Source organism: Phallusia mammillata, chromosome 4, assembly GCF_965637545.1.
Source record: "Phallusia mammillata chromosome 4, kaPhaMamm4.hap1.1, whole genome shotgun sequence".
NCBI lineage: Eukaryota > Metazoa > Chordata > Ascidiacea > Phlebobranchia > Ascidiidae > Phallusia > Phallusia mammillata.
The window spans coordinates 11,234,459-11,251,516 of record NC_137255.1 but is presented as its reverse complement, the minus strand read 5'-3'; the positions used below and the strand labels follow the sequence as shown (position 1 = coordinate 11,251,516).

Sequence of the window (17,058 nt, the reverse complement as noted above, 5' to 3'; positions counted from 1 at the left end):
AGGAAAAGCGATGCAGCGGTTTCCACTGTTAATAATTAATGAGAGAATATGGAACTTGCGGCTGCCCAGTGGAGCTTTTAATGGGCGACGATCAAGAACACACTGCTCAGTTAACGATTTTATTGAGTGCGTTATAACGACAATCTTGACAAGCTCATTTGCCTGTCTAATGTTTTATGATACACAAGGAGGCCAACGCGGCAAAATCACGTTCGAAAAAGAACAAAGATTTTAAAATGACTCATGGGAATGAGAATAGAGAAAGACGCAGCATGACGCAGGAACAGGTTGTTTGACATGACAATCCATTATCTCGCTCTCCGTGCACTTAATAGACGGAATCCCGGGAGTGCAACTTATTTATTAGCGACTGACAATACGACGGCTGTGAATTTTATCCTGAATTAGTTTAATTTTGCCCGGGTCCGATTTGCATTAGCGCGACATTAATGCAATGCAATAATGGGCTGCACCCAAGCGTCAGGATCGAAACTGATGTGGTGGCTTCGCGCCACATGCTTAGTAGGCGCTAATCTGCTTTAATTAGCTTAAACCATTAATGGAGCGTATCAAGCAACAGAACAAATTTTCAATCAAGCAGTGTCGACAGCCAACCACCAAAGAAGTATGAATTCTTGCAAAATACATTAGCGGCCGGAGCAACAAACACATGGGATGGTTAGCAGGATGATTGGGGAATCGATATTTGTCACTTTTACAGCAAGATCAAAGTATAAAAAATATAGATTTACAAATATTCAGCTTTTATCATGTAGTTAGAAGGAACGTATCCCTGATGACCAGAACTGTTTGACATCAACCACCATTCCTCGTTTCCTTCCAAATCTCTTGAGACAATCAGAGTTAAAATTTCTCCAGATTTTACAGATAATTCCAGGGTGGAACGCGCAGTAAAGTCATATTCAACACGGTAATACTGCTTGTGACTGATTTCGCCATATTCCAAATCATCCAACATTTCATCCTCATCGGAGTAGGGATCTTGTAAGGCGGAGGAATGTTGGGAGGAATTAGAACTTACGTTACTACCCGCAGTTTCAGTATCTGGAATGTGTAATGTGGATGGGGACGACACGTTTGTGTATGGACATGCATCATGTGGTGGTGAATAAACGCTGTCATATGTTGGTTGTGTATAGGGAGATAAAATCTTTACAGGAACAAACCCTTTGACAACTAAAAATAAAATAAATTAAACTTTTATTTTGTATTTTTTTGTAATTTCCTACCTCCACTGTCAACAAACCACCGATCTGTGTTTCCCATTGGATCCTGTTTTTTCATCACAGCCAAAAGTTCATTAACATTACAATGCAAGTCCACTTCATTGTTTGGTTGCCATTGTTGATTTGCAACATACAAACTTTCCGGTGAAAACTTGCTTATCAGAAGGTTGCGATTCTCCAAAGACTGCTGAAATTTTGTTCTTTGTTACAAATATGCATGAGTAGCATGTTCAAAGATATGAAAGAAAGTGTAACGTATTCTCTTTAAATCCCATGCTTTAATACAGGGGTCACCAAACTTTTTTCACAGAGGGTTGGATAATTTTAATAATCATTCGCAAGGGCCGCAAGGGTTACAACCCGTCGAAATCTTTCTCAAACCGGAACTCGTAAAGGCAGTTTTGACGGGACCGACAAGGACTTCAGTCGTTTTACAATCTAGTTTGTATTTAGACGGTACCGCTGTTAAGTTGCACAAGTGTCTCATCTACCAACTAATGCTCCATTATTCTATCACAAGTAACAAAAGAAGGCAATTATTCGCCCACAATTAATATTCTTTGCTCTGTCTGTGACGTAACAAACCGCTTTTGGATCATACCTATGTGTTGTTTTTTGATTAGACGAGCAAAACTATTACTAGAATACAGTCTGAAGGTTTAAGCAATCTTATTACAAAATGTTCCATACGTTTTGTTAAACCAAAAATACCTTCGCGGACCATACAAAATGACTCCGAGGGTCGGATCCGGCCTGTGGGCCGTAGTTTGGTGACCCCTGGTTTAACACAAAGCATAAACAAGACGTAGAAATATATCGGTAACTTTATTCATTTGGTTATTTTTTAGGTTTAAGATTTTCAAGTTAAATTTTCCCTATACATTTATTTAAATACAAAGCAATTTGGTGACGACCTGTAAATGAGGCGACGAAGGTTCATCCTTGACAGGTTTCACCTTATTAAATGATCCATTTGAAATTCTTCTTAATGAAGTTGTCAAGGCACCGAATGAAGGAGGAACAATGGAATATTGGGACAGATCAATAATTGCCTAAAAGTTGTGATAACCAACAGAAAATTTTGATCAACTAAAATGTTCTTTCAACATACATTGATTACTATTTTGAAACATATAAACAAACAAAACTGGTATAAAATAGACAAGCGGCTTTAAAAGTATATGCACTAAACTTAACCCTGCTTCTCTGAAACCCATTGGCTTTTTTATATCATGGTGCTTTTTACATCATGGCTTTTTATATCAACACTATAAACTGTAAAAATCAACATTTAGTTCAATTTAAACTGTGTTCAGGAAAAGTTTAGCCTTAGCCAAAGATATAGTGGGTTGTGGAGTGACATCTGTGTTTAACCTTACTTGATTATGCAAACTTCTGTATGCTTTTTCAAAATCATCTTGGACAGGTTCTGTAACCATCAATGATTCTGTTTGTGTCAACAAAGCGAGTATTGATGCAAGTTCCTTAGAAAATCGGGATTTACAACAAGGTGTCTTCAACACAAAAACAAACAATCAATACCTCCTCAGTATCCTTTTGAAATTCAATGTACAATTCCACAAAAATAGTAGAACACATCTGCAAAAGGCTTTTGGACAACTCACACAGTTGGGGCAACTCATCGAGTAGTTGTTGGTTCAAAGCTTCATAAACGTTTTTTGCCATCTGTTTGTTTAGGAGCCACAACATAAAATCATGTTTTACAAGCAATAGCAAAAAATTACCTGAATCTTTTCCTGTGATTCTCTGTTTTTTTGACAGTTTTCAAAGTCCAAAAGTTTATCAAACCTTTTTTCGATAATTGCCTGTGGGCCTCTAAAACGCGCAAGTAAAGATGTGAGTGGTGAAAGAACTCGCAGTTGTACTTGGTCATGCTGCAAAACATGTTTTATAAATATCCATTACATACTGAAACAAATCCGGTAAAGTTTACAAGAAAGGGCACAATCATTCTACAGCATACACACAAAACAAAACCTATATCAGAAACATGTAACAAATACCAAGTATTGACTAACTCAGTGGTTCCCAACCGGGGAGGAATTCCTCCCTAGTGAGGAATTTTATGAGTTTAGGGGAGGAATTTCATAAAAACTGAAAAAAAAAATCCTTGATGTTGAGGATGACTTGCGTTGTGCACTCTCACGAACTGCGCCGCATATACAACTACTTTCACAATGCAAATAAGAGCAAATTTTGCATTGAGTTGTAATGTGAAATAATTTGTTTTTCGTCTTATGGGGAGGAATAAATAGTTCGAAAATGGGCAAAGGGAGGAATGTAACAAAAAAGGTTGGGAACCACTGGACTAACTAAATAACTTCAACTTAAATTTATAATGCCAAAATCTACGTACAAGCATAAAGGGGCAAAATAAACACACAAACAAACTAGAAAGGTGGCTTTCTGATATACTTCCATTTTATATATTCCATATGATATTTACCAATTCAATATACACATCATTTGATCTACATATATGATTGTTTTTGCAAACAAAAACGACTGGGTCCCCACACACGTGTGTGTGTGGATTTACAGAAAACAAATATTGTTAAGGACAAATTATTAGAAAGCATTAACCCAACTTCAAAAAAGGTTTTTCCGCATTTTTTTTGCATCATTATTGTCATATAATAGTTCTTCAGTAACCTATTGTGGTGTAGTCACCGAAAGACCGTTTAAAGATCTTTTGACATGGTTTTAAATAGCACGCAGTCCTTAGTGATTAACAATAACGTTTCTCCAAATCTATATTTAACTTATGTATTGTTTCTGGAGTATATGTGTTAAAATTAAAGAAGCTATGTTGTCACAAAACATCATTTTTAACTGTGTTCTGCATTTCCTACAAGTTGACCTTCAGTTGTCATAAAGCGGCCAACTTGTCAATGACCGTTTAATGACTTTTTATTGCATCTTTGGAAAACATCGTTTTTTACCTTCATGTTAATCAACAACGTTTGCCTGAAATGTACAAATAAATCGAAATATCGTTTTAATCACTTTATGATACAAAACTTTCGCTAGAGCTGAAAATATGCGTGCTAACTTAATAAAACCACATAGCATTACTGCGCTGATCTCATCATCAAAAAGACTGCCCCGCAAAATGCCCGTTTATGCGTCAAGCATCGATTTCCCGCTATGCAATAAATCGCCGCTTTTGCAAACTGGTGAATTACTCCCTTGGGCTTTCCAGTGTACACATATTATGTGCTGTAATGGTAACCATTTGGCCATTGAACCAAAATTTTGAACACTAAATGAGTAACCCACTGCAAACAATTTTTTTCTTAAAATTTTACCTTTTAGTACATATCACGGGCTTACATTTCTGACCTAAGGGACTGGACCTAAGGGACTCAGTACAGCTGCTTTAAAAATTTTACGTTTTGGGGGCCTGGGGGTGAACCCTTGGTTATTCGGGGTCAAACTTCATTAGGATCAAATATGGATAAATAACTAACATATATGTAAACTGAAGCACTCTTTCTTGGCCAAACGTGTATAACAAACCAGAGTTAGACAGAAAAAAGAAAAAAAAATACGGACAAAAACAATATGTGTCCCCGTCATGGAAGGGGACCCATAAATATGAGACAAAACAACCCAATTTTCAAACGCACCAACATAAAGCAAACTTACAAAAGAGCCATAAATTTGTTCTGAAATGCGTCGTTGTGTTGTGCTTAATTGGGTTAAAGTAGCTGATGAATCAGAAGCAAACAATTCTGATAGATCTTCATAAACCAACAATTCAGACTGCAGCCATTCTTTACATCGAGATCCAAAGTTTTCCACATTGTGTGTAAAATCCTTAACAGCCCGTTCAAGGTCTTTAAACCTTTCAAAAATAGTTGTATGACATTATTTAAAAAAAAAACTGGATATGTTTGTAAACCGTACTTTCGTGAAACGTCGTTAAATTTTTCATCTTGTGTTTCTGTATTTCCCAATCCAGTTGCATGACCAATACGCAAGGATATGCGGGCAGACTTTTTCTTCACTGAATGAAGAGACAGTCGCGATATTTTTCCCGACAAAGTTTCCTGACTTCCCTTTCTATATTTCCTCACTGAAACATTTTGTTTTAAAAAATGGTTGAAATAAAAAAAGTACAATCTTGGTACTTTGTGCAAACATTTTCATGTTTTTTATGCACAGAAATAAACACTTATTACATATATGTTCAAGGTTATCAACAGGCATAAACTTAACATGCTTAAATAGGTAAATGTGGGCAATAAAACCCTTTTTTTGGTATGCAAGACAATTGTATTAAAGCAACTTTATTAGAATTATGGTGGAAAACAAATTGGTGGTGTAAGGCAAGGCACTGAGGTTGCATAAGCTGTAGCTTGGCCAAAACCTTGATCACACCAAATCAGTAACCAAGTATTTAGTATTTTATTCACCACTAGCACTAAAGTTTTTTGGCTATATGACCAATGCTTACAAAAACAGACACTGTACTAATTGAAACCTTTTATGTACAATAGCTATTGCTTGGCCCTAAAGGTCGAACAAACTACATTTTAATAAAAAAATAATAATTTGGAAAATCTGTGCTTCATTTGAAAATATTGTTTTGTGTAAAATAAGACTCACCTAAATCTTTTCTTCGTTTATCTTCATTAATACTGTTGGCAACCTCCTGCATCATCTTTTGAGCTTGTATCAAATCTGCATGACTGTTGTTCGGTCCATCACTTGCAGTAAGCTTCAGCAGCTCATTGAGCAATAATGGATATTTTAATATTCGCTGTACTGGTTTGATCAAAAATGATCCAAGATCAAAAGTGTTAACTTTCATCCTGCAAAGATAGCAGTTATTGGGAACAAAAAGATAAAGTCGACTATTGGTGGGATATAATAAAAAAAGCTAGTCTAAATAATAAATATTATATTTTTTACGAATTTTTGGTCAAGCCAATTTGATAAATCAGAAAACATGTTACTCACTTAACATTGTTTAAGCAAATTTCGACAGCAGAGCAAAGTTCCACGTCATCCTCTATCTTCTCCAACATTGCAGTTGCATCATCATGGTTGCGACAATACATTTTGTACACTTCCTTCATTTCAGGAATATGTTTGATAAAAATAGCACCAACATTTGATATCTGATTCTGCTGACATAAAAAAGTTGCAAAAATAAAAAGAATTTAAGCATTAATGGACAGACTTGCTTTTATACAGTACAGACAAATCCAGCTAATAACAATCCAGGTTAGCTGAAACTTACACGGACCTTGTAAAATCCAAACTGAAAATCCAATACCTATTATTTGTTTGAAACTTATTGCAGTTAAATAAAATGTGCCAAATTGTTTTCACGTCATTTTCAATAAAATTAATTTGAATTAGAAGCGTGGTATAGTACATTTTGCAAACTTTACAAATCTGATTCAATTTGGACATTGTTTAAAGTTTGTCGTATTTAATGTTCTATTTCAAAGGAAAGAAGGGGTAAAATAGGGCAAAACACAATAATCAACACCTATAAATAGCAAATTCTACAAGCTATCGAAACTTTATTCAATTTAAACATTATTTAGAAAATTCACCCATTTAGGGGTTAGTGAGGTAAATGGTGGGACTACAGCAGTGATTCTCAAACTGTGTGCCGCGGCACACTAGTGTACAGTGAGAGATTTCCAAGTGTGCTGCGAAATATTTCCTATTTTAAAGTGCAAACATTCCCTCGTGTTTTAGGATCCCATGACGAAATACTGGTGTGCATAACAACGTTTCCAAGCTCATATTTTTGTTATTGGTGATGAAAAACATCCGTAGCCACAGAATAAAGTTGAAAATTAACATTCTTTGAACAAGTTTTTTATGTTTACCTGCGAAGTGTGCCGCAAACGAAAATTGAAGTTTTTTAATGTGTCGCATGCTTTAAAAGTTTGAGAACCACTGGACTACAGGGTAAAATATAACAATGGACACCTGAAAATTGCACATTCTACGAACTGTCCAAACTTCATCTGATTTCGACATTGTTTAAAAAGTTTACCCATTTTAGGGGGCTAGTTGGATGACTGGTGGGGTTTCACACCCAAACTAATAAATAACTAAAGCACAATGACCCAACTACAGTCCAGTTTAATTTTCAACCAAATAGGCCAATGTTTAAAATTTTGACCACTAGATCTGCAGAAGCGTCCACCAAGCAATACACAAACTCATGCAACATATGTTATGTTGCCTTTATGACACTATTCCACCACATAAACCTTTCGTTTGTGGTGCCCAGCAACATACAAAACGTTTTACACTTCAGGGATAGCATTTTATAACTTTTCAGTTTTGTAGGGACTAGATGAGTGTCAATGTGGTTTTAGCTTTAAAAAAAGAAACTGGCAACTGTGTTGACAATATGTATTGTTATACAGCATGTGAATAAGGAAAATGTGGTGAATCACATCATAAAACTGTGCAAAGTGGAGTTGCGAATAGCTGGATTTGTCTGTGTTAAAATTATTTGCATACCAAAATGATATGTATTGTTTGTAATATGACTTTTGGGTACAATTGGTACTCCACATACATTTGCACATCACTTTTAATGTTCGATCACAGCTTGAATTTATTTTACCTCTTCTTTTAAAGAAGCAAGTAGTTTTGATGAGAAATCTCGAATTTGCTCAATGTTTCCAAACAAGACATCAATGTTTACATCAAGTGGTAACTGAAAAATTTTTTAGCAAAATATAACTGGTGATGTTGTTTGCAAATAAATTACACATATATTGCTACACTTTACGTTTGCAAACTTAATGCATGACAAAATATGTTGACAAAAGTATGATTTAGGTAAATGATTCTCAACCTTTTTTCCTTTTTGGCCCCCGTAAGAGATTTTTCAACATAACTTGCCTCATACCCCATGGCCTTTACATTACCACAAAGTGTTTTTTCATACATTCACTTTTGAAAGTAAATGTAACATTCAGCTTTTTAGCAAGTTTCGTGACTTGCATCACATACAGAACTAAAACATTAAGAATGTTTGCAAACAATTGCTTTTGTTTGTTATGTGTGACGTACATCTGACAACAGTTTACACATATACAATCCTATTCCACAACTCAACATCAAATAACAATGTACAAATACTGCACAGTCTTAAAGGTATGAGGTCGAGGATTTTTTTAAAATGCAGGTAAACTTATGGTAAGGTCGACCCCATTAAAAATGCTTGATGACCCACAAATTGAGAAACACAGATTTAAGTTGTCAGTGTAAGAAAACTGATCTTAACAGCATAGTCACATGCAACACATTAAAAAAGATTTTTCAGGCAATTACAACATTTGGGGTTTGTAAATTTCTTACATCAAATATTATTACCTCCTGTTGAGATAAAGGTTTCCAGATGTCATCAATAGTTATCTCAGTCCCTTTCAAAAAGTCCTGTTCAGTATCAATTAGCTCTTTAATAACATGTTGACGTTGTGTTGTTTGGCGTTGCTTTAGTTCTTCAAGTTTCTCCACTGATGGAGGGGTTGGTGGCTGCCTACATGTACAAACACATGTCTTTTAGCTTTAAGTTTCCAATCTGTGTGAAATAAAATCACAATAGCCCAAAACAATTTGGATTCTGCAATATTAGTTAACTCTTTTGTATTCAGTAGATTAGCTGAAGATTTAAGGATTCTGTTAAGATCCAACTATACAATGTTATTTATACCTTGACTCATGTGAGCCTTCCACTGGTCTAAAAACATCAACGCTTTCATAAATGTTGTCTGTAACATCTGCAAAAACAACAACTGGTTAATATTTGTATTTTGTTAAAATCCATGAATAGGGGGATACCTTCATCGGAAAAACAAATGCTACTGTTGTTATCAGAATCTAAATCAACCTGCTGATTTTCTACGTCACTACTGAAATTTGGGGAAGCAGGAAGATTTTCATACATTGAAACTTGAATAGAAGGAATGTTGCTATCCTGATAAACCCCAATCTCAGTTTTACTATCTGCATTTTCATCTGGTAAGTTGGTGTATTCATATTCAACATTATAATCCAATGGTTTATTTCCTGAATATGTTCCAAGTGCCAAGGTTGGCTCATACAATGGATTAACTAGATTAACTTTTTTTTCTTTCTTTTTTGGATTCTTTTTCTTGGCTTGAAAAGTGTCACCATAGACACCCCAATCCAAATTGACCCCGTCATCTTCATTCTTTTGGTCAGAAAATTCAGCACTCATAATTTGTTACTTATACAGTTAAAAAAAACCTTATACACATGAACTGAATTTTACCAGCATTTCAGTCAGTGACATCTGAAACAGTTATTGCACAAATGAGCAGATCATAAAATGTCAATGACCAACCACGGCTGTTTAACAACCTCGTGTTATTGACTAAATAAACAAGGCAGCTTCAGCTACCATGAGTTGTATGACTCATTACAAGGAAATGGAAACACATGTCACCCCCAACTGGAATGCATGGTTGATGTAATAATACAGATACATAGCATGTAGATGCCAATTTTTACAGTAGTGTCAAAAGCAGTGTTGTGGTAAGCCTACATAAAAAATATTTTTTAATTTGAAATTTGCAAATAATTGCAAAATTTGCAAAAGAAGGAAATTGCAAAATGAGCATTGGGTGTTAGCCTATTGGCTTATATATTATAACACAATTATTTGGGATTAATTGCAAAGATTTAGGATTTAGGATTCTTTAGAAATAGAGCCTGATAAGAGTTACTGGCTAAATGACAAAGCTTATGCACAGGTAACACAAAAATTGTGATTCTATTAATTAACGATGATTCTGTTAATTTTAAATTTTCCTGATAAATTCTTGGTATTTGCAGTAATTTGGACTAGTGCAAAATATTTTCACAGCAGAGATAAATGCATACAATCATACATTATAAAGAGTCATTTCTGCATGACCAACAAATACTTACCTCAAGGTAAGAAACATTATGTACTCAGAAAAAACAAAACACAAAAAAGCTAGGGTTATGTTCATGGCAAATTCAATGCACACAGAAATTTGTCATGTGGTGTAAAGGAAAGAGGTTAGATATGTCACTGACTATGACAACAAATCAGTTTTAAAAAGAAACAATATGAAAGCAAGAAACTGTTCAGGCTTTCTCTTTTAGCTCACTGTGCCAATTTCTTAATCCCTATTTTTTGTTTCATTCAACTCACCAAATGCTGAGGCTCTACACATTTGTGTTTTATGTGTTTGTTTTTTCATGTTAATGACAAGCTTGTCACAGAAAAACAGTGCCAAAATGGAGGTTTGTCACCTTTGTAGTTTCTGTTTTGTTGTTATAAATATTACAAAATGGGATAAGTATGATTGTGATGTGGGTATATGTCCATTCTACACGAATTTAGGGTGAAAATTTGAATTATTAAATCATTAGTGGATACTCCAGATGAAGAATCTTAAAAATAAATGTGACAATTTCCTAGCAAGTAAACTTGTATGCACTCAAAAGGCCTGTCCTGCTGTCTGTAAATTTTCCACTAATCTGGCGTTTAAACCTAAATCTAACAACACCTTTTTTGATTTCATAAAAAAAGAAAAATATTAGAATCAAGGTGATCACCGCCTGTTTCCACTGGGAAATAAATTTTGCACCAAGTTGACCTGGAAGAAATGGTACTTGTCAGAGATCAAATCAAAAAAAATTTAAGCATCCTTACATATTAAATCTTCCAGTTCTTTTTGTAGTCGCTTTAATCTGACCATTACAATTTCTTTGTTTTCGGCAATAGTTAGTCTTTCTTTTCCATCGAAGGATGAATTATATAAAACTTCTAGCTCTTCTTTTTGTCTTGAACATTCTTCAATATCAGTTCTAATCTAACAAAAGATAGCAATAGTATGACAATTGTCAGACAGTGCATAATATTGTCAAATAAACATTGCTGCAGGCAACAAAAAAATTTCACTTGGGTAACACAGTCCATTCAGAGAAAAAAATTAACAATTACATGGTGCTGAAGCTTAGACCAGGCCTGTCAAACTTGTGGCCCACGAGCAGTCAACAACAATTGTAGTATTTTGTCAGATTTTATCTAATTATACTAAATTTTTCTTACTTTTTAAGTTGAAAGCCATTATTTAAACAGACGTATACCGAAATTTAATTTATACATACAAATTCATATGTTATGAATAGAAACGATACAGTAATTAAACCGTTCCCTAAAGTTTCAGTCAAGAGTGTAGCCTGCAACCCGCGGCCGTACGGCCTTAATAAAATATATGTACTGGCAGGCGTGATGTAATTAAAACTCCTTTGCCAAAACTTTGTAATTTTAAACTGCCCTAAATAGATTTTGTGTTATTAAAAAGAGTATTACCAGCCTAGTAGCCATATGCGACAGACTTTTGTAGGCCTATTGTGTGCAAACAATGCGATAAAACAGGTACGAACAGCGTCACAATATAGATTATGACGTAATAATAGAGTTAAAACTTCTGGTCTTCACATTGTGGAGCCTAATCTGTACATTAAGTTGGAAAATCTGGGCTTTTGGGGCGTCAATAGATGGTAAACCTTTTTCTTGTAATTTTAAAACAAAAACCAACAGATAATTGGCGGCTGTTGGTGAAATAAGGATCTGCAATGTGGTCGTCGTAGCGAAAAGGTTGTTTAAGTGTATATAACTAGATTAAAAATCACATGCGGCCCTCGGCATAATTCTCAAACTGCAATGTGGCCCGCGAACCCCACGAGTTTGACACCCCTGGCTTAGACACTAGAAATGTTCAAAGTGGAATAATTGGGTATTCCAAAATAATTGTTTCGAATCAAGAATATCGAATCCAGTTCTTATATCATTTTAGCTGTACAATCATTAATCTTTACAACAATAAAAACAAAGCAGTTAGATAAATTATAAAACATAATTTTCATTTAAAATTTTGTTTATTGTGTAAAAAAAGAAAGGTTGCTTTCTAATATACTTCCATTTTATACATACACATCAATTGATGTTCACATGTATTTGTTATTGCAAACAAAAACGAATGGGTCTCCACACACGTGTTTGTGTGGATTTACGGTAAACAAATGTTTAAAAACTTTTGTCCGTATTCTTTTTGCATCATTATTGTCCTATAATTACAAAAACAGTAAAAAAGAACAAAAAAAATACTTTCTATTTAATCGCTTGCTTTGACCTCGATATTGTCGTCCAAGGACAGTTTTTAAACACAATTTTTTCTAGAAAGCCGAACAATTATACTACAGACACCATAAATTAAAAGCAATTTGCTACAAAGGTATACATAACAAATAGTTTTTCACTTTTTGTTTCGCAAATTGAGTACCATTGACTTGTAGTAACCTCTCACGGTGCAGACACCAAAATACTGTCTGACCTTTTGTTTTTAATAGCATGTAATGTTCAACAATACCGTTTTGCTTAATTTATACATGACTTTAGCATTGAATCTTGAATTGATTAGTCAAAAATAAAGAAGCTATATTACGACATAAAATCATTCTTAACTGTGTTTGTAATACCTACAAGTTGACCTTTAGTCACCCATGGTCATGTGGTGGCCAAGCTGACAAAGAGAATTTAAAGACCATTTGTGTTTAAAAAATGTCAAATTTATTTTGTTACCTTTATGTTGTCCAACAACGTTTTGCTTGACATAACCGAAGCACGTTTATCAAGTTTAAATCATGTATTAGGTGTGAAACCTTCGCCAAAACTGAAAATGCGCATGATAACTTAATATAACGACGTGGCATTGCTGCGCAAATACAGCTGATTTCTAATCACCAAAATGAATGTCTCGTAAAATGTCTGTCCGACGTCAAGCTGCCTTATTCATAAATCAGTGAATTACTCCCTTGGGACTTTCATCTGCCTGACAGTGTACACATATTATGCAAAGGTATATATTTGTCTAAAAGAAGTTAAAACATTCTTTAGAATACCTTACATTGCACCAACCAAGAAAGTATGAAACTCCTAGATTATATACTTTATTCAGTACAGCTGTTTTTAAATAAATACATTTTGGGAGCCTGGGGCTGATCAGCTGGATCATACGGGGGCAAACTTCAGGAGGATCAAATTTGCATTAATAGCTAACATCTGTGTAAATTTTAATAAATTTAAAACACCCTTTCTTGACTAAATGCATATAACCAGGGGCGTATCCATAAATTTTTAAAGGGGGGGTCCAACAATTTTTTTGGGGAAATCCCTAATGATGTCACACGTCGTTCAAAACGATGCGTTATGCGGCAAAGCACTTTTTCCAAAATTGGCGGTTTCTCTACCCATCTAATTGACAGGAAGAACAGGTAATTTTAGCGAAAGCTTTGTAGTTTTCTGATTTCACCGCTGCTATCTAGCTTACTCAGCCAAACTGCAGCTGCAAAATAAGCGTGACTGTCAGGTAATCAAAATCGTTGCTTAAAAAAACAGGGTCCAATTTCTAAAGAACTAAATCTCTTGCTGAAGCGGTAATCCTACTGTTAAGTTGCGCAAAGTCACGAATGCACTAAAGGTGGTAACTGCAGAAGGCATAAATTGTGCCTGGCAAGTAACAAATTACCCTAATAACATAACTCGATTTACATCGATCTAATGTTTTCGAGAAACTATTACGTGTTTGGCGGATCAAAGCAACACAACATTACACGTTTTTAACACTTTTACATTGTTGAAATGCAAAAAACAGTTTGATATGTTGCACTTAGTGCAGTTACCACTTAGCAAGAAACTGCTACCAGCGTCCTAGCCGGAACGTAACTTTCCGATTGTTAGCGCATAAACCTCCTTATTAAACCCTTGTTATGTCACAATTGGCGATTAGATAACAAGCGAAAACAAGAGATTGAAGGCTCGCGTCTATGAGATAACGACTCCCTGTTATCACGCAGTGGTAAACGGAACGATTTTGGCCTATTTAATTTACGCACAACTTTTCGAAAAGGGGGGGGGGGGGGGGGGGGACAACTGCACAAACAGGCACCCAAACAAAGTTGGGGCATTGGGTGGTTAATTCAAAACCCTATTAAACTACCTATTCTTCTGCAGTCGAAAAGATGAAATTTGCAGAGTTTACTCACTACACTTATATGTTTATCAGTGTTTAAAAAATGACCCAAGTGGAATATCTATTAATGCCATAACCGTTGATTGTTTTTTGTTTTCAAGTTGGAAAACAATCAAATGCAGACAAGACGTTGCAATTCCCATCACACAAATGTAATCATTACTACATAACAAACAAGCATCATTTGCTAACTGATAATTATGCTTCCAATGCACTTATTGTTGTGGCATTGTTATAGTATATCCTGACTTGACGCCAACAAGTTCTTTGCTGTCTTTTGAGATGGGTAAAATGATGCATGTGTTTACATTTTTACAAAGATAAGCACAAATTTATATTGGTTCCACTTACCCAACATAAACAGCAAAATTGGACTCAAATCTCACTGGATTCGAATCCAAAGGATTTGACATTCTATTTTGAACATCCCTATCAGACACTACTGTAAAAAAGACAAAATCAAATATTAATTTACTTACTTGTTCTATTTTCTTTTTTTGTGATAATACATTGTTTTGAAGATTTCTTATAGGCTGTGGGTCTTTAATAGGCTCTTGGACAATAGGTTTATTGGTATCTGTTGCTTTGGTAGGGGCATTAGTGTGCGATTCGTATGATTTTTCTTTTCTTGTGTACATTTCATCAGTCTGTTTGTCAGAAAAATCATTGTATAATTGATCAGATGGATTAGTCTTTCTGCTATAAAAAACATCTCTAGTAACTGAAGCTGTTTTTCCAGTGGTCTTTATTTCAGTGGTGGGTAATTGTTTTTCTGCATCTGGAAACAAATTAGTATTGCACTCCTCTTGCTGTGTTTGATCAAAACTTTTAGCCTTTGTATCCCACTGACATTCATTGCTTGTAGGTGGTACAAACTTTTTTATTGCAGTTTTTGCACTAAAAATGTCACATCTTTGGTCAGTAGTGTCAGTAAAGGTAATGGCGGTCTCATCAATGCAGGAAATCGGAATAAATCCAAGTCTATTTTTGTATTTGACTTTACACCACTTGTCATTAATTTGTTTCATAACTCTCACTGTCATTCCCGTTTCCACATTTAGTTCAAATTCATTCTTTGCTAAAAAAGAATGTATAACCATGACATCTTTGTCATCCAACTTTGTGTTTAAACCTGAATCAATCGGTTTATTAGAAGAAAATTTCCCAGCAGTGGTTGTTGAAATGGATAGTTGCTGAAAGTTACAAATCTGTTCAGTAAATGAAAGAGGAAAGATTCCAACATGCTCATTGACTTGTCCTTTGGCCCATTCATCGTCTATCTTTTCAAGAATATAAATTAGATCGTCCACCACAAAACTTAACTCATTTGCTTGCTGTGCTCGCATTGGCATTATTGCTGTTGCAACAGCAATTGCATTTGTTGGTTTTTGCAATTCAAAGTTAGTGGCTATTTTCTGGACACATGCAATGGGAAACACCCCTAGTTTTTTTTCACATCTTCCAAATGCCCAATTTTCATCAATTGTTCTTTCCAAAACAATAATTTCCCCTAAAAAATATTTTCAGTACTAAATCTTAAAAACACCAGGTATATATAGAAAATCATGTATTTGTACATTCATTAAAATTAAACAAAACTAGATGATTTTAATTATTACAGTGATGTTTGGTGTGCAAAACATGCAAGGAAGTTACCATATATATTCACCTTGCATAAAATTTAGTTCATCTTTGTATGGTGATTGATTTTTTTCCAAAGCAAACAAAACTTGTTCACTGCTGGAAATGATTGGAATAACCACTGGCTCAACAAAACCCTTGGGAAATTGACCTAAACAGAATTTGTCAAATCAGACAACAAATAAATGGATGGCTTAACACATACTGCCGTTACACATACACTGAGGCCTATTTTATGTTGGGTCGCATAATGTAGCAAACATTTTTAACTGCAGGAAGAAACTCACGGGTTGCCAGACATGCAAATTTTGTACACATGCATTTTAAGGGATAACCATAAGAAAGTCAAACAAAGTGTTGCCTGCTAAACAATATTCGTGTGGAGCTAGCGAATGAATCCAATTATTTTTTGTTTTCTTTTGCAAGCTTACAATGCGACTTGAGCTACTTGAAACTTCTAACCATAATTGGAAATGCAACAAATTAAATGTGCAGCAAATAGTCTATTCCTGTAAATCATATTTGACCAATGTATTCCTTTAAGGGTTACAAATTCCTAATTGGAGAATGTGAAAAATGCCATCAGTATAGTCTCAAGCAATAACCAGTGGAATACTGTTACACTTTTCGCTGACGGCACTATTTATTTTAATCTCCCAACACAAACTTTGAAACCAACGCTTACTTTGAAGAGGAACTTTTGATTTCTACATCTCCTTGTCAGGTGATAGCTTACCTTTTATTCCATTTTTTAATTTTTGACCATAATACCAAAATGTATCCTCAAACTGCAAAAGCTTCATGACATCACCAATAGACAAAGACATTTCTTCAGGAGAGCCGGATTGAAATGCCAATGTAGCACGTACATAACTTCTTTTCTTTGTACACTTTTCCATAAGAAATTCAATTTGCTTTAGGGCCAGATAGTTAATACTGTTCTTCACCTTTAGAAGAACATGCAGTCACTCAGGTCTCAGCACGATATTACATTGTTTCACAGAAATTAAACATATTTTTTTATTATCCACAGTTTTTTACATTATTTTGTTTCTAAAAAACATTTTTTT

At 34.8% G+C, this 17,058-nt stretch overlaps 1 protein-coding gene across 9 annotated transcripts; it reads right to left on the bottom strand.

Moving 5' to 3' along the window:
- Nucleotides 1-106: 106 nt before the first annotated feature.
- LOC145222959 (rho guanine nucleotide exchange factor 38-like) lies at nucleotides 107-17,058 on the bottom strand. 9 transcript variants are annotated; one of them, XM_080089219.1, is made up of 17 exons: nucleotides 16,725-17,058; nucleotides 16,017-16,139; nucleotides 14,827-15,857; nucleotides 10,963-11,122; nucleotides 8,968-9,034; nucleotides 8,613-8,793; nucleotides 7,873-7,965; nucleotides 6,234-6,403; nucleotides 5,880-6,085; nucleotides 5,178-5,346; nucleotides 4,917-5,115; nucleotides 2,993-3,142; nucleotides 2,790-2,933; nucleotides 2,627-2,731; nucleotides 2,162-2,299; nucleotides 1,251-1,434; nucleotides 107-1,197 (listed from the first exon to the last, which is right to left on the bottom strand). In XM_080089219.1, the coding sequence occupies exons 1-17, from the start codon at nucleotides 16,885-16,887 to the stop codon at nucleotides 749-751; spliced, it is 3,732 nt and encodes a 1,243-aa protein (XP_079945345.1). In that variant the 5' UTR covers nucleotides 16,888-17,058; the 3' UTR covers nucleotides 107-748. The 9 variants fall into 9 exon arrangements, with proteins under 9 accessions (XP_079945345.1, XP_079945347.1, XP_079945351.1 ...); XM_080089221.1 differs by having other exon boundaries at nucleotides 1,251-1,431; XM_080089225.1 differs by having other exon boundaries at nucleotides 2,204-2,299.